The sequence below is a fragment of the Lepisma saccharinum genome, chromosome 14, assembly GCF_977018435.1.
Source record: "Lepisma saccharinum chromosome 14, izLepSacc3.1, whole genome shotgun sequence".
NCBI classification, from domain to species: Eukaryota; Metazoa; Arthropoda; class Insecta; order Zygentoma; family Lepismatidae; genus Lepisma; species Lepisma saccharinum.
In genome coordinates, this window is record NC_139242.1 from 75,944,886 (window position 1) to 75,968,080 (window position 23,195).

General features: G+C 39.3%; 1 protein-coding gene across 11 annotated transcripts in view; it reads right to left on the reverse strand.

The window, feature by feature from the left end:
- LOC145999038 (uncharacterized) overlaps positions 1–23,195 on the reverse strand; it is a 96,498-nt gene that overhangs the window by 28,287 nt on the left and 45,016 nt on the right. For 2 of the 11 annotated variants that reach the window (XM_083135967.1, XM_083135960.1), the window contains exon 4: positions 106–187. The exons of 5 other annotated variants lie outside the window; for them this stretch is intronic. In XM_083135967.1, the coding sequence (XP_082992093.1) occupies positions 106–162 (57 nt within the window). In that variant the 5' untranslated portion in view covers positions 163–187. Of the gene's footprint in view, positions 1–105; positions 188–4,206; positions 4,239–12,883; positions 12,987–13,033; positions 13,410–23,195 lie in introns of those variants that run through there. 4 more of the 11 variants (XM_083135961.1, XM_083135963.1, XM_083135962.1 and 1 more) reach the window with 4 other exon arrangements.

Sequence of the window (23,195 nt, forward strand, 5' to 3'; positions counted from 1 at the left end):
AACCATGTTTAAAAACCTGACACATTATAAAGGTAAAAAAACTGACTTTTACTGATTTTACTAATTTCAACCCCCTGGTAGCCTACATTTGAAAAGTGAACTCACCTCACTATATCTATTCGCAGATTGTTTAATAACAATTCTAAATTGCAGATTTAGCATGGTCCATTAGACTGCTTCTTCAGCCCTGCAGATGAAGTTATTAGAGTTAATATTCAGAAGGAAATATTAGTCACAGAGTTTCTACAATAGCAAGTATACTGAATCAAATCAACATGCACATTCAAACTTGTTATACTCAGAAACTGATTTCATGCCATCAGAATGAAGAGAGCATGCCATAATTAAAATCTACATTGCAGTTTTAGTTTACACTGTTAATTAAGTTTAGGAAAAACTAAAATTACATTTACTCTTAGAGTAAGCTTCATGACAGTATATTACGTAATTCAAATGAATGTTCTATTCATAGTGCACACACCAGAATAGGTATTTCACATTTAGCGTATGAAAAAGCATTCACTACACATGCATGATGAAGAGAGAGGAAATGGCCTACTCGTAGTGACATGCAAGGGTTGTTGCATACGAAAGGTTGCATTTATTTCTTGAAGTTTGTTTCCAAGTGACAACTGACAAGTGTTGCTTGTTACTTCAGTCAGACTGAAGCTCCATAAAATATATATTGTAGACAGGGCTGGAAATGGAAATTTTCACGAAAACAGAATGCTTTACCTTCCTTAACATGGTGTTGGCTTGCCTCTTTTTATCTTTTGTCTCCAACTACTACAGCAACGAGATTAACGACTAGTGAAATGATGCACTCTTGTTACAATTAATAATAAATAATATTAAAATCTTTACACAAACATCAAATACAAAATACATTGAACACGAGTCTTCTGGAATCTTTTTCCTTTTAAAAATTTAAACATAGAAATCGTGAAAGGTAGTCAGCTCTCTCAACAGGGATGTTATCAAATTCAATGTACACTTGTGGAAAGAAATACTTTCCACAATAAGACTACTGGTATGAAGGCTATATGGGTAGGGCTGCTATATATCGGAAACTTGTTGGGGAGCGTGGGTGTCACTTCGAAGTCTATCATGAAACTTGCAATTCCTTTTCGGTGCTATAATGAACTAAGCTGCTATCTCACAACTTCGCCGAAACTTTATTTGAAAACTGCCGACTGAACAGATAGGCAAACATGCACTGACTGCTTACAGTAAGCAGCTTACTATACAATGGAAAATAATCTTAACTGACATTCAGAGCTGCAAGCAGACAGAATAAAAGTAACATAATTACTAATTTTGATGGCAAGTGCATTGAGTTTTCAGCATCGTGAAGTCAAAGATCTTTGCAGCTCTTAATTGTAACTTGATGACTCTTGTATTATTGACATGGAGTGGTTCAACGTACAGTTAGACTGTTTTGTAAAATGAGCACTTTAAAATTACGTCCACGTATTTAAACAGAAATAATGTTCATGAAAGTATAGTCAATCATTTGTTCTTTACGCTCGATTCTGGGACATTTGTGCATCCAAAAAAAAAAAAAAAAAAAAAATACTCAGGACTAATGATACCATTCCGCGACTGTCCTGGAAAGTCCAGCTTATATAGAGCATTCCCTGACATTCGCTACGAGACTCGGCGGCAAGCGGCCCGGCGTCAGCGATTGTCTTTCCCGGTGTACGGGATCCGCGACAGTCGCACGCTACAGTCTGTTTTTTTCGCTCTCTCTGCTTTCGCTCTCTTTCCCTTTCTGTTGACGTTGCAGACTGACGCCAGTATAATCCTCCCTCGGAAGTTGTGTCATGTCGTGTCCCTGTGTTCAAGATTGTGGCTTAATATGGCACCACAAAAGTTTACATTACAACAAAGGATTTATCTTGTCGAGTGTTACTTCGGAAAGAGGAATTGTGGAGAAGTGCGACGACGTTTTGCAACGAAATTTCCTGGTGTTCCCGTTCCACATAGAACCAATATATTAAACCTCGTAAAAATTTTAGAGTAACAGGGTCAGTTCTGAATAAAAGTGGAAAGAAAAACACACGTGTACTTACTGAGGAAAAACTCGACGAGATAGGACAAAGGTTAGAACAGTCCCCTCGGAAATCTATCAGCCGCCTCTCACAAGAAACGTGTGTTTCAAAAACCCTCTCGTTCCCCCGATTTGTCAGCCTGCGATTTTTATTTATGGGGAAATCTAAAAAATAAAGTATACAAAGACAAGCCACACACCACCTGTGAGTTAAAAGAGAGTATTGTACGAGAAATCTGGAGAATTACAGTAGACGAACTTGCATGTGTAAATGCCAATTTCCTTAGGAGATGGCAGGAATGTGTTGCAGCAGAAGGACATCATTTTCAACACCTTCTGTAGTCAAGGTTAGTACACAATATGAAAACTATAATTTTAATAGCCGACTCTACCAACTGTCGCGGACCCTGTTCGCCGGGAAAGACAAGCTCTGACGCCAGGCCGCTTGCCGCCGAGTCTCGGAGCGAATTTCAGGGAATGCTCTAGCAACCCTATATATGGGGGAACATATTTTGTTACCATGACTGTACAGTACTTATCCTCAATACTTTGTCTTGATAATGCTTATTAAAAGAATCAATATGTGATAGTGAAATATACTTCAATAATGTTATTTTGCGTGTGATCAAGAATTGGATTTAATATTCAGAAATATTATTAAAAATTACTAAGAAGTATGAGTAAGCATAAAAAATATAGGTATCTCGAATTTGTCTAAAGATCTTGTGCATGAGCAACAACGTTGTACTCTGCCAGGTATATATATATATATATAAATTAAACGAACCAAAACGACCAAGATGGAACGGGAGGAAAGGCTCCCGATATTAACGAACTGGAACCGAGTTCCAGCCTTCTCCGGTCCATTTTGAGCCCTGATTGTAGAGTCAGATGCAAAGTCATTTTACACACAAAATAAAATTAGTGCTTCTAATTCAATTAATGAACAAAATTTATATTATGATGGGTAAGCTTGCCTGTTTATTATGGGTTTCTGAACTCAAAATACCAGATCAGAGAAAATACATTTTCCATGGCTAGTTCCAAAACTTTTGCTCATCAAATTTGTTTATATTTAATCCTGTATAGACTTTAGTTCAAGCCCAGGAACACAAATTACGAAAGCGACTATATCTTGGTGATAAACATGTTCATTTTCTAGTGTTCATTTTACGGTCGAATGGGGTTGGTAGAAGAGCGGTTAACAAAGGTAAGTGTAGTATTTGAAACAGTGCTCAAAGTGAGGGGGAATGTAGGGGAATGGTACCCCCTCCAGCTGTCTCATTGTCACCATGTTAAACCACAGAACCCCCCCCCCCCCCCAAGATTAACATTTTCTATTTCAAGTACTGATCTGAGAGGTGTAGCATTTTCCTTCCACGCACACCAATGAATGCAGAAGCTAGAAACTGAAAACACATAGCCTACGTTTTTGCATTATAAATGTTATTTCCTGTCACAAAATATAGAAATGGTCACAAAATGTTTTGTGTGATATAATTTGTTTTAAAACAAATGTAATAATTCAATTGTGAATAAAAAAGGTTCAGATCGTTGAATACCTAATAATATATGTACGGGATCTAATAAAAAGGCTGATCAGAATTTTGATCCTCTTCAATCAGAATTAAGTAAAAAAAAAAAAAACATCTGAGAAAATGGGGCCAGAAAAATTAGTCAGTTCCCGAAAAAATCAATCGGTAGGATACAGATATAAGCAATGTTGAAGGTATCAGGATTGCAGGGGCGTCGGATCATCGAATGTGGGCTAAGTGATGTGGAAAAAAAAGGTTACCTATAATAATAGAAATGGATGAAATATGTAGATCCCATGCAGAGTGAGGTTCGTCGTTCGAGGAAAATATACATTCAGTGAGTAAATCTGGTGTACTCATCCCACTTTCGTCACCTTTATTGTCATCAATTTCGTCATTCGATATCTCTGCTATGTATGAAACGCACGAAAGAGGGTTAACTTCACAATACACTGAGCGATCTGCAATACAGAGGTGACAAACCTTGTTCGGCCATACTGTTAATATACTTGTTTCTGGAAAGGGAAATCAAGTTTTATGCGTACAATGATTATCCTCACACTTCACCAGATACACACTGAAGTTTCAACTGCACTAGCCTTCAAACTTATTATAAATTACCTTGGACAAGGCAGCGAATCATTTTTTTCAAAGTAACTGAAAAATATCGCTGTTGTTATTAACGAAGAAGATTAACAAATAATAAGGTTTAGCTATGAACTGGCAAATTGCATTTATTGGACAAAAGGCATACCGGCTTCCCGCCACTCCGTGCTAATGCTAAGTCACACACACACATACGACGCTCTCTTGGCGATAAACTCGCGTCGTCTGTTTCACCGCAGAAGCAAGCAAGACAGCTCTGGCGAGCTATCCACATTGCAAGAATGGGGCTGCTTAATGAAAGCTGTCTATACTCTCAATGTATTTTAAATCAGAAGGCCTGCACAGATTCTTACATTTTTTCAAGTATTCGGTTGCCCGTCCATGTATTTGTTAATGCTTCACAATTACAATTTTACTTAAATTACGTTTGTTTTGTATTTGTTTTTTTTAGCCATTTTCATGAATTGAAACTGCAAAATATAGAAAATCCACCAGTTGGCACGCTGATTTTTTACTTTCCAAATCTTCATTCAAGAAAATTACTTCCAATGCTACATTTCATTCTATGCTAAAATTTTAATTTTAAAGTGCAAAAATCTACCACCTTTAACCCGTAAGGACGCGCGTATAAGTAAAAAGTAAAAATTACCCAGCCAATTTTGAAATATATTTTTTGATCACTTCCGATTATTTTCTGAAGCCACCCTTCTCAGTACGATTCCTTGAACCCTTCCGAGTGTCGGGATCGTGAATCGGTAATTTAGTTCCGCTCGCAGGGGCGTATAAATACTGCCTGAGTAAATTTCATCCAACGCGCGCTCACGTTTCAGTTTGGTACAGTATTTCAACATTTTTTTCTCGTTTTTGTCAATTGTGTTTTTCAATTAATATGTTCAAAATTAATAAAATTAAAATAATCAATGAAGGCATTACTATTCAAATTTAAATTTTTGAAGTACGCAGCACGCGTCCTGCCGGGTTAATGATCACTGCATTGAGGATGTTTGCAAGGGGTGTACGGGCCGGGAATTTTTTTAAAATCCCTACATTCGGGACGGGAAATTTTCGGGACGAGAAATGTTCGAAATTTCCCGAACCTCTGGAAATCTCGAATTCTATACGTCATTTTCACCTTAAGTGATTGCTTTTGCATTTCTGGTACAAAAATTAACAATTTCCGATAAGTTCCAGACATTTACAATGCAGAAAAAGTCTAGAATTAACGACTTTTTAAAATGACCATTCGGTATTTCCCGACTGCTCGGGATCCTGCACACCACTAATGTTTGCAAAAGGCTCTGTGATACACGCATGGACGTCTGGAAGGCGGGCCCACGGCACCCCCTAAAAATTAATGTCCAACTAAAAATTATATATTTCACACAATTTCATTTCAGTCACAGTAATTTATGTTAATTATTATAAATTCCTTGAAGAAACATGATAATTTCAGACTGAAGCAGGGTTTTCTTTGAGTGGGCATCACATCACTATTATTCTACTGTCCAAACAATAGTGCCTGGCTTTGTCTCGTCTTTGTCCTGTAATGAACGGGAAAGAGGATTAAGTTTTAGTTTTATCTCTGTAATAATTGTATTCTAATTGTGGTTTTAGATTTAACTCTGTACCTTCAGTACATTAATTGTTTACATTATAAGTATAAATGTTTTATTTTTATTTTTCTACTGCAACAGTGATTTTCAAGAAGTGTAAAGTGTCTCAATTGTAATGTTTTTTTTTTGTTTTTTTTTAAGGATTTGTTGTAAAAACGGCCCGCGAGGCCGAAACACGCCCTCTCAATAAAGACGATATTATTATTATTATTATTATTATTATTATGGGGGAAAATATGGCTCCTTTGCCCCCCTAAAAAAAATTACCTTGCTTGGCCCTCCCTGGAAAAAATCCTCCGAACGTCCATGGATACACGATCTTTGAAATCAGGATTTCATTATTTAGGCTGAAATTTCAGTTTGGAAAACAAATCACGAGTTGAGTTGTTGCATTAAGTTTACTTTATGCACAGATAGGCAAATAGGAACTGGACCTACAGTTTGAAGTGGGATCCGAACTACTGTGCAATGGTGGGGATTGAACCCACGACAGACCTCTGATTTTAGTACACTATACTACACTATACACCCCTTGGAAATCTGCACTGCTTTTTACTTCATTTAAGTTACTCTTCCTGTTTTCTGAGTAGGGGAACCATATTTGCAATATTACCACTAATTCAATTTTTAGTTAATTTTATATCAATGACTACATCCCTGTCAAAAATTTCTGGCGACACTGCGTGCAACCTCTCGAATATGAGAGCTTTAAGTGCACTTTATGCACAGATAGGCTAATCGGAACTGGACCTACAGTGTAAAGTAGGCTGCAAACACTAAGTGCTTCCACCGGGTGTCGAACCCGGGACCCCTTGATTACAATTGACGAACCCGGTGGGTACACACAGTGGGTCGGATCCAACTTTAAACTGTAGGTCCAGACCCAATTAGCCGTTCAACGCATAAAGCAGGCTTAAAACAAACGAACATACTCGTACATGTTTATGTGTGCATAAAAGGATCTGCTCAATTCCTCAGAATGTGTTTATTCGTGTTTCTTGCCAAAGTGTGAGCGCGTGGTCACCAATAGAGAAGTTGCTTCGGAGTAAGCAGGTTCTCAGCTTGTTTATTCACACGAAACTGAATGCGTGTTCCAAAAAAGTTCAGAAATAATCATAGTACGTGCTCGATTTTATTAACACAGCTCACTCTGAAAACAACAATGTGCGAATTTGAAAATTCTTTCGTGTGGTTAACAATGAAACAACGTGATAAGTGTGACGAGATAAAGATCCAGTCACCAGGCACGTATCTGGAAATATGTTTCGGGGGGGGGGAGTCCGAACCAAGTGTCTCAGGAATAGTAGTAGTAATAATAATAGTAATAATAATAATAATAATAATAGTTTAATTTAAAATAAATATATTAAATCAAATTAATACTAATTAAAATACGTAAATTAATATTATATTATTATTACACGAATAGGTAAAAAGACTAAGAATAGAGATATAACAGCGCATATTCATTACGTAGCTTACCTATAGTTAAGATCGGAATAATTTACATAAAAACAAGTGACCTGGCAATGAAATTAATGTCAAATAGATGAATAATTGAATATTTATCGAATAACAAAAATAATGTTTCATGTAGTTGGAGAAAAGTAAGTTTCTGATTAATATTTTATGCATATTATTTTGAGTACTAGTGTACATAAATCTTCTTTGTAATGTCATTCAAAGTTGTATGATCCCAATATAACCCTTGTCTTCCAATAAGTCCAGAGGAAATTATACAACAAATGCAAAACGAGTATATTTTCATTATTTAATTTTCGTACTTAATAAGTCTTTCGGGTGGGGAAAGGGGGGGGGGTCCGGACCCCCTAAATACGCCCTTCATGTTCTTCAAAGCCACATGATCCCAATATAATCCTTGTCTTCCAATACGTTCAGAGGAAATTATACAACAAATGCAAAACGAGTATATTTACATTTTTTAATTTTAGTACTTGTTAAGTCTTTCGGGGGGCATTTGGACGCCCTGGAGCCCCCCTAAATACGTCCTTGCCAGTCACAAAGTTATGTAGTTAAATCCCCCCTCAACAAAGAAAGGTGCGTACGTTTAAAATACATGTAAATTTTTATCCCTACTATTTAATTTCTTCCCATCATTGTACTTGGGCTGCATAAATTGTAAAGGACTTCTAACTAATGGGCCGACAAGACCTTATAACCTTTCTAATGTCGCAAGTATAATCATGAAATCCCAATAAGTGAGACAAAATTTTCACACGCAACCTGCCAACACCTAAGCGATCCCTCCGGCTAAGTTCATTTTCTCACAGAACACGTTTCCTTGAGTCCCAGGGCTCTCGTGCCGGAGTCCACCTTTTCTTGCGTGCCTCCGTGACAGGGTGACACGGATTCCACCAAAACACGGGCGCTGAAGTCAACGACACAGCCTCCTTCGTGTTTTTGCCTCATTCATTTCTATTAAGTGTCTCTTCCTGCAAATCGACTGAGTATAAGCAAAATACGTATTGCTGCTGCGCAATACGAAGTTCATTTACCTTCTCAGAGGTAAAGATTAGATTAAGAACATACAGCTTTGAGTTACCAACGCCTATGAAAATTTATGCATACCTATAATAATAATAATAATAGACAAAAATAATAATCAGATACTTTACTTTTCATCAGCTGGGCTAACAACCTTTTTGTTTTTCAATAAATAATCCATTAAAAATTTCCTTGACATTAATATCTGTGGTAGAAACAGCTGGTTTTTGATTGAGTTTGAGTTTTAAGTCTACTTTATGCACATTAAGGCTAATCCGGATTGGACCTACAGTTTAAAGTGGGATCCGAATCACGATGTGACGCGGCTACAATATTCATCCTTTCTCTCTTTTTCTCAGTCGTTCTAAAAAAAACATGGGTGAAGCACTATTGAAAAGTATAATTTCAGTGTGTAGGGTGAGAATCAGGCCGCCGTTAGGGGTGTGCGGCGAGTGCCACCGCATAGGACCTCGCACTTCTAAATCGGTAATTACTTTATTTATTGTGCTTGCAAGCAAAATTGCATTCGAATAGAGGGAAGAGAAGGAAGAAAAACGTAATTCCTGTGAAACGAAAAATTCCACCATAACAAAGTTGAATTTCTGGTAACGGACAAGTGTCCATTCTTGTCAAGCCATCAGTCAGAATTCGCCGACAAGGAACAGCGACGTATTTGTGAATCCAACTTTCCTCGATTTCCTGTCGTATATTATTGCTCGACAGAGGACAGGCACCATAAAATGGTTATTTGTCTACTCTTCAAGCTGAGGGACAATACATTTGAGGGTGTGCCGCCCCGCGCTCTTGGAATTTACGAGTTGAAAAAAGATGAAAAGAAGAATCGGCATAGGCTCCGAAGGTTCGCCGGGCTCTTTTCAAGCCCCCGTGTTGACAACCGCAGCAAGGTTTCTCCGACAGTAAAATGAAACTCTCTTCCGAGTGTTTGGTACTCCAGTAGTGCAAAGCACGTAACGCTCTCGTTTTAGAAAGTAATGAGTATGGGTGGGGAATTGTAGGCACTAAAAACTCCTAAAGCAAGTATGCAAATGGGGCACCACGATGATAAAAAGACGCACTTTTCTGTTCTTTGAGCTAATTGTGAGACGATGGTAGATGATATTAGATAAAGTGACATTAGATAAAAGAAAATTAAATTTAAGCATACCTAAGTGATAACATAGTAACATAGTGGTAAGCGCTCTTAGCTTTGGAGCAAGCGATCCCGTTTCCGGTGTGAACCACCAAAATCTGGTAAGAAAGTCAGTCATTGTGCTTTTAAGACATGAGCCCACCTTAGTGGTCAAGGTAGCTGAGCGGTAAACCCCACCGAAAGTTCCTGGTTCAAATCCTGGACTGGGCTTCAGTGTTTAATTTCATTTCATTGTGAGTATCCATAAATTTATGGGCATGAGTGTTTCTTCGTCAGTGTTCCTTCTTCAATTTCATCTAACCATCATTCATGCACAACGTTACAATTTGCTTACAGTGGCAGAAAAGTGACGCAAAATAAGAAAAGTAGGAATAAACATACGTTTGAGAACATTCCTATTTCTGACACAATCAATCATTTGCCTCTTACTTATGACTGCACAGCACTCAGTTGGCAATATTTTTATTCATTCTGTTTTCATTTGGGGTTTTCGAGGTGAGCAATTCGCAACACAGGATTGGCGTCCATCTTTATTTAGTCCCTTATAGGGTAATATTCGAAGCACTTCAGAATCCTCATAGCACTCTCGTGAAAAAATAAAGGGCAAATTTACAATTTCCTACCTCAAATTTGTCTCTTCAATAAGATTTCGCTACTTCTTGTCGGATCGAAACATGGAAAATAAGTATAAAGTTTTCTAAATTACAATATATTTTAGTAGTTTCAACATATACTTGCGGACAGATTTATTTCTCAGAAGAAACAAATGAATATAATAAACAAAGTACACAAGCATATTTCACGTCAGACCCGTTGCTAGAATTTATCTCCGGGGGGGGGGGAGGTCACGCGTTATCAGCAGGGGCTTTATAAAGTAAGTCCATTTTCAAAAGTTTAACAGTATGTTATGTTATGTTGTGTGTGTGGAGCGAGTGGGTTGTTAAGTTAATATAGGACACAGAAAATGTAGAAATATCATTCAAACGAATAAAGTTATTTTATCAATACCTAGGTATATTGCACACACCGCTTGTTCGCACTCGTAGCTGAAGCCGAGAGAATATTCTAATTACAGTAAACCCTCGTTAACACAAACTCGCTTAAGACGAACACTCGGTTAACATGAACAAAATGTTGGTCCCGGCAGGGATGTGTTATATCTTATAGAAAGTTTTATCGGTTAACGCGAATTTCGGTTACCACGAATTACGAACTGTTTTTTTTAGTCCGTTGCGTCATTAGATCTAATTTAACACGAACTTTCAAAGTTTTTCATATTTTTTTTCTGTTGTTCCTCTGTCATATGTAAGAAATCGCTCAACAATCTCTATCATCTCGTCAACAATCAACTTATACAGTATTGTAACCAACAGATTCAGATCAACAATGTGTTCAAATGTGTTTTTCTATTCTTTAAACATAGCCAGTACGAGTAACATCAAGTTGCAAGCAGTAAGACTGGAGTCATGGCCAAGAAGAAGCAGACAGGCACAGATCTGCAAACAAAACTGAAAATCCCCGGTTAGCACGAATTATATTAACACGAACTCTTCATTTTTCGGTCCCTTGGGATTCGTGTTAACGCTACTTTGATTTGGGTGCGAATGTGATATTTGTTATTTTTATTCTGTGAATTTAACCTTTATCAAGTCTTGAGCAAAATAATATCTGCTGTATACACTTTCACTCGTTGCTTCAAACAAATTTTATAATGCAGTTTTTATCAAACTTCAGAGGAGGGTGAGCCCCTGGCCCCTGCCTGGCTACGGGTTTCACTAGCAGGCATATGTTTTCTGCGGTGATCTTTCATCCCTCTGACGTCAAACTTTACAGCTCTATCCATTTCCAAAAAGGGACTTCATAAACAGACTTCTCAAGGGAGGCGGTGAGTAGGTCAAGGGCTCTTGGGTCGGCATATTCCCCGCAGATGAATGGAAATAAAGATCTGGAGATATTTTATTTTTATTTCCTGAGAAACCCTCGCAGAGAAGGGGCGGGCGTTTGTCGATTTTGCCAGATTCTACAACTATGCCAAAGGTGCCAATGAAATCATTCTCTACCTTCCTTGTCATTCTTGTTTGAGACAGTAGTGCACGCGTGTTTAGAATCGCGATTATGGGAAATGAAATGTCTAGGAAACGGGACAAATTTCCTAAATTTTAATCAGGATTCCAAAAGGCTATAAAAAAGGAAACAAGTGGGGCGCGCTTTTAAAATGCCAGAAGGGCGCCTTGGAAAAATTGTTACTACCTCTAAATACAGTTTGCTTCAAATTTCGCCACGATCGATAAACGGAAATAATGGCCAAATCCTGGAGTTTAGTGTTAGTGTTGTTGGTCGCAGCCGTGATATAGACTCAGGTGAATGACCGTCGGTACATGGCTGCAAACACAAATTATATTCTTTCTAGGGCTTATAGCGCAGAACAGGGTGTCAAATTTTAGATTTCATTGGTGGTAAAAGGGGATACTACGAACACATGCGTGGGTACAATATATAATAATTACATCATACTAATAACCACGTTTGCTTTAGAGTAGAATTTTACGAAAAAATGATGATGTCCATATTTTCACGTTCCCTAACGGCGGCCCTGGTGAGAATGAAAAGAAAATTGTTCATAGTCCACTGTGGTCTCGAGGTACATTCTCACATGTCAATTTGCTCCGTGAATTACAGCAGGAACATGACGATAGGCATAATTAATTACGTATGGATGTGGACACTGCAGACCCCGTTCACCGGGAAAGACAAGCCCTGACGCCGGGCCTCTTGCCGCCGAGTCTGGTAGCGAATGTCAGGGAATGCTCTGTAGTAACCCCAGAAATTGGAAAGCAAGACATTGCTCATCCAACATCAACGAGAGCCGGCGCACGATTATGCGAAGTTTGACCGTTTTGTTTGAAAGCAAAGCTCCTGCCCATCTGTCTTTCGAGCGGACGTCAAACCTCATTCAGTACATGCAAGGCGAAAACTTTCCGTCCACACGTAATGTTTTGTTTGATTAGTCTGCCATGATCATGCAAAACTGACAATAAAACAGTTCCCGACAACTGATTCACAAACAATTCCTGATAAACCTGAATGAGTTAAGTCTATTCTTCAATTAATGGTCGAGATTTTCTTTACAGCCGTAGCCGGCATGTGCAGATTTATTTTATAAAAAATATGGAACATACTACTCATATAAATTCATAACTCCAACATAATAAAATGCTAAAATTTCTTCACTCGATTTCAAAGTACTGAATGAAATAATCTCATCGATAAAATTATCGATAATTTAACTAATAGATACGACAACATATGGGGGGGGGGGCGGGGGTTTCAGCCCTGGACCTCCATGTGTATAGGGTCTCCCCCGGGGGGATTGCTTTGATAAGGGCCACAATATTGTTACCTACGGGCCTCCACATGTACAAACCCGAACTTGAAGCTTCAATCCAAGGCACTTTCAATTATGACTCATATCTTCCTCTCTAATACTAGCTGTCTGTGTTGCGAACACCAACACTATTCCCCCTTACGTCACACACCAGTTAAAAGCCACACAGCAAGCTGATTAGCAATTTACCCTTCTCCTCCGCAGGCTCATTCGAAGTGATGATGTCATCGGGATCCATGACAACGGGCTATTTTCACATTCAAACTTCAACAACACTTTTGTCCGAAACTTGGAACGAAAAAATCAGGAAACTTTTCACACTACGAAAGCACCGTGTTAAAATACGTCAAGTGTAACGTAAACCAGTCGCCGACATGGGAAGGATTCCGCGAATTCTTTCTCCGAGCAACACTGGGAGCTCTAACACCGTTCTGTTAGTCAGCTGTTTCGACAATCGCTTGGTTGAGTGGCACGATGTAAACTGGTGGGGACTGACGCCGGAGTTGCAGATCGGCGTTCCAGTCCAACGGGACGCGCTGGCAGGCCCCCAATCGCACACTCTCGTGCACCTTGGACGACTGACTTTCATGACGCGAATGGAATACAGACTACCGGACTCTTTTGACCTCGCGACCCCGAAAAGACTGGATCGCAAATTGCAGGAAGCGTGTTGAGACTTCCGACGCGAGATTCAATAGCAGGAAGTAGATGAATGGTATGGGGAGGAGGGGCAAAAGTGCAGTTACCAAACCGAACAAGCTTGGGGAGCAGTTAAAATGATGACGCGTAATCGAGAGACACCCTCCCCCACGATAGCGTAGTGGTAACGTATTCACCTTGTAATCAAGGGGTCCCGGGTTCGACACCCGATGGAAGCACTTAGTGTTTGCAGCCTACTTTAAACTGTAGGTCCAGTTCTGATTTGCCTATGTGTGCATCAAGTGCGCTTAAAGCTCTCATATTCGAGAGGTTGCACGCAGTGTCGCCAGAAATTTTTGACAGGGATGAGGTCATTGATATAAAATTAACTAAAAATTGAATTAGTGGTAATATTGCAAATGAGTCATTCCATGCCAAATCAACACAGATATATGTAATTTCCAACCTGACCATCTCCGACTTTCATGAAATTTGGGGTTGAAACTATGCATGGAACTTAGTAACTATGAACATTTTTAGTTTCGTTTGTCTTGTAATTGTTAAATTACTCAAGGTCAAAGTTCGCATAAATTGCGCTTTTCGAGTCCGCTTAGCTGTACTAAATCTGCTGTAACTCCGCCCCTATTTTGCCAAGAAAGCTCAAATAAAACTTATTGTACAGGGAATTGAACAAGCTTTCCAGTGATATATAACAAGCCTATCTTTGGATAAAAATATAATTTTGTCACGTGACCTTCATCTTTGACCTTGAATGTCTCAAAACATGTCATCACCAAAAATCGTGGAAAAAAATATATTTGGTTCCTCTTGCCATACTCTAAAACATATCAAAAAATCATTCTGGGACTGCATTGGGATCAGAAGATACAAAATAATATGTGTAACTATGTGACTATGACGAGTCAAATGTCCCTTAACACACCCTACAAAATGTAAAGGAGTTATCCTGGGTATAATTGGTCATGAAAGAAATAGGTTAGGCACAGGTCAAACAGATCCCTAGCCGTGTATGTCAAGCGCAGGTCCGGAATATTGTTGACCGCCATATTGAATTCAACGAAAAAATTTCAAAGGGAAGGGTGTGATGTGATATATCAAATCAGGCTAGAATTTCACGAGAATTGAAGCGGCGAAGCCGGCAAGAAGTTATACGCATATCTTTTACTTACGATATATGCGCATTTTAATGTTGTCATTGTTTCTGTGAGCACACCCGTAGACGTCTCGCACTCACATAGAACTTTTGGCAATGTAGCAGGTGCAACATCATCGCAAGCAGCAACTATGCCTTCTCTCAGATAGTCAATATCACGGACTTTTAATGCATGCACCATTCTCTTCAAATGTTTCTGAAGGTAAAAGTCCTCCTAAGATGTTAGATCTGGGGAATGTGCAGGCATTTTAATAGATCCCCGTCTGCCCATCAATCTACCTAGAAATTTATCATGAAGAAATTGCCACAATGTCCACATAGTGTGGTCATACTCTGCACTGTTTCAAAACTCTGGAAAAGTGTCATATCCCATAAGCAAGGATGAAAAACCTGTTCATTTAACAAATCCAAGAAGCCCTCACCATTTAAGGTTCCGTTGTTGAATATGGACAAACTATTCCCGTTCTCCATACACTATACTACATCATTAGCTTACCAGCAACAAACATTCTACTATACATTATCAAATCACAGGTATTGCATATTCTTTTTTTTTTAACTTCACCGTGAACATAAAAATTAGCCTCGTCACTGAAGAATTTTTCATTTCAAAGAAATATCACGTAATTGTTTGAGATACTTTTCCAATATTCTTCACTATTCAACTATTTGCTGATTAAAATCAGATGCAATGGTGCGTATACTTCTTTCTCTCCCGAGATGTCAGCGGGATCTCGATGAGTTCCTAACACGTTAGGAGCATTCTAATGCTTTGTTTTTAACACCTCGAAAAGGAGAAAATGGTTACAATCATGCAGTAATCACTTTTTTCTGGCTAAAGATACCTTTGAAAAAACCTTCGCCGCTTCATTTCTCATGAAATTCTAGCCTGATTTGATATATTACATCACACCCTTTCCTTTGAAATTTTTGAGTTGAATTCAATATGGCGGTCAATATTCCGGACCTGCGCTTGACACACACGGCTACGGATCTCCCTGTGTCTAACCTATTTCTTTCATGACCAATTATACCCAGGATAACTCCTTTACATTTTGTAGGGGGTGTTAAGGGGCATTTGACTCGTCATAGTTCATTGATTGATTGATTGATTTAGTTTATTTTACTTCGCTTTTTGTGCTAATTTGCGAAGATGGGGATGAGTGATGAAATTTATGAATGGACATTCACAAACAACCAAGCCCGACCGGGATTCGAACCCGGGACCCTTGGCGTCGCAGCGCGATGTGCTAACCACTCGGCCACAGGGTCGGGCTCGTCATAGTTCATGTAATGAGGCTTTTATCAGTCACATAGTTACACATATTATTTTGTATCTTCTGATCCCATTGCAGTCCCAGAATGATTTTTTGATATGTTTTATAGTATGGAATGAGGGACCAAATATATTTTTTTCGCGATTTTTGGTGATGACATGTTTTGAGATATTCAAGGTCAAGATCACGTGACAAAATTATATTTTTATCCAAAGATAGGCTTGTTATATATCACTGGAAAGCTTGGTCAATTCCCTGTACAATAAGCTTCATTTGAGCTTCCTAGGCGAAATAGGGGCGGAGTTACAGCACATTTAGTATAGCTAAGCGAGCACAAAAAAGGCAATTTATGATAACTTTGACCTTGAATAATTTAACAATTACAAGACGCACGAGACTCAAAATTTTCATAGTTACTACGTTCCATGCATAGTTTCAACTTCCTAAATTTCATGAAAATCGGAGTTGGTCAGGTTGTGGGCTGTGTTAATTTCACATGGAATGACTCAAGTATGGTTCCCCTACTCAGAAAACAGAAATAGTAACGTAAATGAAGTAAAAAGCAGTACAGATTTCCAAGGAGTGAACAGTGTAGTATAGTGTACTAAAATCAGAGGTCTGTCGTGGGTTCGATCCCCACCATGGGCAAAAAGAAAACTGTTTATCTGAAGAGGAGAGAACTCTAAAAATGTATTGTTAAAATAGAAAGCACTAGGCAATGGATAATGTACAATTAACATTACATACTAATATAGAATCAACATCGCTAACAGTCAGAAAATTATTGCATTTGTAATGTTAATAAAATAAATCATTTGTGATTTGAAAATTATTTTTTTGAAAAAATTACATCATACATCACGAGTCTGCAATTTCTAGCATATTTAATATAAGAAAAAATTTAGGTCTACTTTGCAATTTTTAGGGCATTTTTTTAAAGTGATTGTACGTTCTAAACTTTTGGCGTTTAGCTACTAAAAACGAGATTTTTCGAACGGCAGCATCTTGCGTCTGTCAAATTATGTGAGACGGGGAACAATTCGGATCAAAGGATTTAGGGAGTGTTGTACTCTGTCCTAAAAATTGGGTTAGTTTGGGTATGCCCCTGCACCGACTCCCCCCGGTTCTGCGCCACTGTGTACCACCACACAAGCGCCCAGTGCTTCAAAACTTGCTTGACAGTTCATTGCTCCTCTCTTGTACTTATCCTGTTTTCAATCGCATGAGAGGGAAGAGGAAGAGTGGCAACTACTAATTCTCAAAACTGGACGGGAAAACGAAAAAAATCCCAGTCACGCAAGGGAATTAGTGATGTGGAAGTCTTGCGTTTTACTCAAGTTTCTCATAACACTGGGATGTACGAGAGCAATTTATATTTTTTAGGTTATCTGCCATATCCGTTGTTCCACAGACACCGTATCCATGAAAATGAGAATGACACACATCAAAGTTGCACTATATAGAGTGACGGTGATATCGGCTCCTGGATCTCCTTGCAAGACTGAATAAAGGAGAACGACAATTTGACCATCCGAACGACACTGCTAACAATAACACAAATAATGGATACATTCAATCATAATAATAATGTGGTTCATCTTACATATACTGAATACTCTGTGTAGTTTAAAAACAGTAAATCTTTCTCGTTTCAGGTCTGACTTGTCCGTTGGGTGCAGGACTTAAAGTTGCTGCCTAAATTTTTTCAACGTGTGGCGCGCATTGGTGTTGGTGTAGTTGTCCATCGAAACCAAAATGGCGTCAGTGAAGGCACAAACTGTGCTCTGGTACGTGCAGTTTAAATCCATTGTGATGGTGCAAAGGCAGTTTCGTTGTGTTTACATGAGAGCAGCACCAGACGCCAAGAGGATAAAATCATGACACAGAGAGTTTCTGGACACTGACAGCATTCTGAAGCGGCATGGAGGGGGTCGGCGTGTCTCCGAAGAACAAGTTGAGAATGTGCGCCAAGCGTTCCAGCGAAGTCCACGCAAATCAATTCTTCAGGCTTCAAGGGAACTTCAGATGCCACGTGCAAGTGTTCATAAGGTCTTCAGAAAGCGGTTGCATCTGTATGCATACAAGGTGCAGATTCTGCAAGCCATCAAGCCTCATGACAAGCAACGACGATATGACTTTGCATGTGACATGCTTAACCGAATCGACCGGAATCCTGCCTTCTTTGTCAAGTGTAATGTTTTCTGATGAGACCACATTCCATGTCTCCGGTACTGTGAATAAGTATAACGTTAGAATTTGGGGACCAGATAATGCACACAGTATCAGGGAAAAGGTGCGAGATAGCCCGAAAGTGAACGTTTGGTGTGGCCTCATGTGCGACAAAATCATTGGACCGTTCTTCTTCGCTCAGGAGACTGTCACAGGAACGACGTACCTAGACATGCTGGAGTTGTTTTGTTTTCCCCAGGTTGAAGACCTGCAACCAAACCTTTGGTTTCAGCAAGATGGAGCTCCACCTCACTGGTCGCTGGATGTTCGGAAAACTCTGAATGAAACATTTCCAGGACGCTGGATTAGACGAGATGGACCCGTGCATTGGCCTCCACGTTCTCTGGACATCACACCATTAGATTTTTTCTCTGGGGCTACGTGACGTACAGGGTGTTCGCCACTGCAGTGCGGGACCTTGAAGATCTCCGTACTCGGATTGTGGAAGTGATTGGTACCATCCCTCCGGACATGTTGCAGCGGACCTGGATGGAAGTTGAATATAGACTAGACATTCTTCGTGTTACCGCAGGGACTCACGTGGAAGTGTTTTGATTTGTTGTAAATTTTTTTGGAAACTTAACTTGACATAGAACTTATTTTTGTGAAAAAAATAATTAATTTCATTTCATTTTGTATATGGAGCAAATTGAAAATAGAGCATTTCGGTGTAGACACCCTGTATATTCACTTCATATCATTTTTTATCACCAACATAGAAAAATTTGTACATAAGTAATCCTTTTGTGAAACTGATCTGTTTACCTTGGTACTGTTTTGGCCTGTTTATTTTTGTTTATTTTATGTTATCCTTTTTTGTGTTTTTAATCTTAGTCTATTGTTTTACTGTTGTTTCTTTCTGGTTTAAAATGGCTTCTGCTGTACTGGAAATTTCAATTAATAAATAAATAGATATCTCATCGAGACTCGAGTTGGTGTTTTAAGTCCACTTTATGCACAGTAAGGCTAATCGGGACTGGACCTACAGTTTAAAGTGGGATCCGAACCACTTGTGCCTCCACCGGGTATCGAACCCGGGGCATCGAGACTCGACTAAAGAAGATTGTGAACCACTGTCAATATGCCTCCATGGGGAATCGAACCTTCTACTTCTTGATTGTAAGACGAGAGCGTTAATCACTACATTATGCTCTCCAATCTCTATCCCGACTTTTTCGAACAGCAGTAGATAAGATTCCGGCAATATGCTACTTTTATTTCCTAGGGGCTATATTTTAACATACTACTTTTTTAAAAATTCGCAGCTCCCCCCCTCCCCCGCTCTGTCCTGTGCCTACCCTTCCAGAGACAGCACGCTTCGCCACTGTTTCCTGCCACTTTCGATTAATTGCGCAGGTGAGGATGAGTGATGATAATGATGAAGAACGCCCAGGCCGGGAACTCTGCCACGGAGGCAGGCACAACCTGTTGGTGTTTTGGCACTGTGAAAGCATACAGAGAAATTTTTCCATTCCGATCATTTCGCAAAATATTTTATGGATTGTTAGTATAGGGTGGCAACTTTCTGTAAATGAAAAACTTGGACATCAGCCTCAGTCAAAAATGATGTTATTTTACATTAATATGACATATTATTTTCCAATTTTGCATTATTTTGCAGGATATTTAGACTCCATGAAAGTGCGGCATTTATGCGGATTCTGTCACACCCGAACTCCGAAAAGCACCGGAAGGTATCCAACCTACAAGAATTTTCGATGGCTCAGCGTTAATTGTGACATAAATATACAAAGTTAACCTTCCTGACGTAGTTTTCCCATTAGAAGGTATGTTATGATCGACGTCCTCAATGCCCAGAAATTTCGTGATACCCTGGCAACGCTGCCGCGATTTCCGTGAAACGAAGAGGGACATTTTATCCGGAAATTCGCACTAAACGGAAAAGATAAGCTGCAGTGGAGTCGATTCAGCAGTGAGGCATGCCCGCCAAAACGAGACTCTCACAATTGCGGTCGCCAATAATTCTCCTGCGTAAACCTGTCACCAATGTTGGCGAAGGTCACGCGATCATCAACGGCCCAAAAATACCAGCTTTCCAGCTCAAATATTGCCAGCAGTTCGAGCGAAAACAACAGCCGCTGTCCTACTTCCAATGTTAATATATCCCTGCCCTGGACTTGACGCAGCGACCTTTGGAGGAAACCAACTCTGACCTATTTCCAGAAACAAGGGAAGAATTTGGCCTCCTGAAAACACACAAACATATCATGGATTTCGAGATTTTAAAATCGGGCGACCTGACAGGCCACCTAATTTTGTGGACCCCCTTATTCTGTGATTTACGTAGTTTTCAGGATGTATGGAGCCCTGCAAATAGGCTGGAATTTCGTAATGAGCCTGGCTTACACACTTCTGCATTTGTGCTGCCGCCTGTAATGCTTAATGGGAACTAATTCACACACATTATACACACTGAATATGCAAATTTTCCACAATTTGGGAAATTTTCCAGGATTAACTCAAAATCGTACCAGGACATTATTTCATAATTTTCTGCTACATTATGAGTTTCTTTTTCTTTGCGGAGAATCCAAGGGAAGTTTCCCGGTGTAAAGGTGTGTATACGCAGTTGCCCCGAAACGACCAATCTGTCAATGCACACAAACGCAGAGACACAGAGACCGACACATAGTATGTACGTTGTTAAGGTACATTTCGAAACAATTTAGAGTCAATTTTGTACTTTCAGTTCAAGCACATTTTGTCATTTTTTTTTTGTCTTTTCCGATCTTGGTAACGACATTATGGTCAATAATTGCAACATGTATTACTTCTTATTAATATTCACAACGAGTTAAATATATCGAGATTGTATTTCTACTGTTTTGAACATTATCAACTTGGAAGGGGCCCAGGGGGCAAATGCCCCATTGTTCTAAAGTCAGAACGTACCTAGGTATGATTGGACATGAAAACTGAGCGTATTGATTTTAATGTGGGCACGTCGGCAGTCCGGGGATAAGCCCTTCTTAACTGAAACAAAATTGAAGTCAGGAAAATAAAATATGCCCGTTAAAAACTTCCTTGCTTAATTTCTGAAACTAATAAGTAGGGCTCGGAAGTTGATGAAAAATCATCTTTTTTTTCTGAGCCTTGAAAACATTGCTAAACATGATATCAGTCCGTTTCCCATACGTTAGAACCAGAAAACATTGTTTTTATGTTGCATTTTTCGGCCATTTTGGATTTTAGGTTATTTTTCAGTATTTTTTGCCGTCTTTATTGCATTTTTCTTCATTTTCGAGGTTTATCTTTCTTCACCCTTGTTGTTTCGTGAATTTTAAATGCATTTGCTAGCATAATTTAGGTCATTGAAAATGCACAATATTATTTTTAACTGAAAGTTTGGCAATGTAATCCATTAATAATTAATTGTAGTACATTTATTTCTCCTCCAGCACTTAAAATACTTTGGGTGAAGCCTACTATGAGGCCATTATAATCGCTTTAATCTTGGGTTTTAGTAAACATAAAAAAAGTTTAATCTGTTGTATGCGAAACACTGCATTTTCAGATGTTGACCGACCACTGTGTGCAAGGGCAACTCTAATTTTGAATTTGAATTTAAAACTTTGGGTGCGTCATCACTTAGGCTATTTTGCACCCGTCACTTTATACAGGATCCAACCCCTTACCATAACTAAAATAACATAACTGTAATGTCGTGTCGTAACTAAAATATTAAAATAAAATATTCTGACCGGTTAAAAGCTGAGGCTGTTACGAGGCACCCAGCACACACAAGGACAAAACACAGGACACACAGAATTATACTGGCCATGCCAGTCGCCAGAGCCTCGTTCGTCTGCAAAATGTAGTCCAGGGTGTACTACATGGAAGTGAGGTTGACAATTGGGTGTACTACGTGGAAGTACACTCCAAGGCCCACTCTAAAAGGAGGTGAATGACTTGCACAGAAAAGCTTTGAAGAAAGAAAAGTACATTTGCACTTAATTGCTTCTCCCACTTTGCTTCAGTAGTTTAAAACACCAAACAATAGGTTTTGTCTAACTATTCAACTACTCCGTTGTAATTTATGAAAAAATCAGTCTTTTTTTTTACAATTTTAGGTCATTTTTTTTAACAATTTTAAGGTCATTCTATGGGTCCTTTTTTTGTAGATTTTTTAGGTCATCAACTTACGAGCCCTACTAATAAATGTCAACAACAACGCGGATAAAATCTACACACCTAAGTTAAAAGCTGAGGCTGTAAAAGGGCACTCAGCATGCCCAAGGTCAAAAAGCGTAACACGGCCCCACAGAATATTATACTACAGGCGCCAGAGCCCCGTTGGCCTGCAAGACTGCAGTTACCGTAGAGTCCGAGCGACATTGTAAGCGACGTCGCATACATCTGCAAACGCTCGAGACTATTCCGCATTCCACACAAGCAGCACGATTCTCTCAGGCAATCGCCGTTGTTGTATGTAACCCATGACTAAGGACTCAAAGCCCACTGTCTCCTATTGTCTCTTGCAATCGTAACGCCTCTGCTACTGGCAGACTTCACTACGTGACCGGAATGCTGAGAGGTACGTGCTCATATTGTGACATTATAGACACAATTCCAGCCGCATTTGGACACGGAATCTATATTCGCGTTGACGGGCAGGGAACACTGCTTCTTCCTGCTGAGATCTTGAGGAAGTACAGGGTGGGTAAAAAGTCGCGATCGGAAAATGACATTGAATTGAAGTCTTAGGTCCACTTTATGCATAGATAGGCTAATCGGGACTGGACCTACAGGCTATAGTGGGATCCGAACCACTGTGCAATGTGCCTCCACCAGGTGTCGAACAAAAATGATATATTATTATTGTTATGAAAGAAAATGCCGCAATCATTGCAGAAACTGTATTCAACCGAACAAGATACATGAAAGAGCGAAATAGGACAAGAATACATGTAAGAATGAAAGGACGTTGCTTTTAACTGACATTGAATTGAAGTCTTAGGTCCACTTTATGCATAGATAGGCTAATCGGGACTGGACCTACAGGCTATAGTGG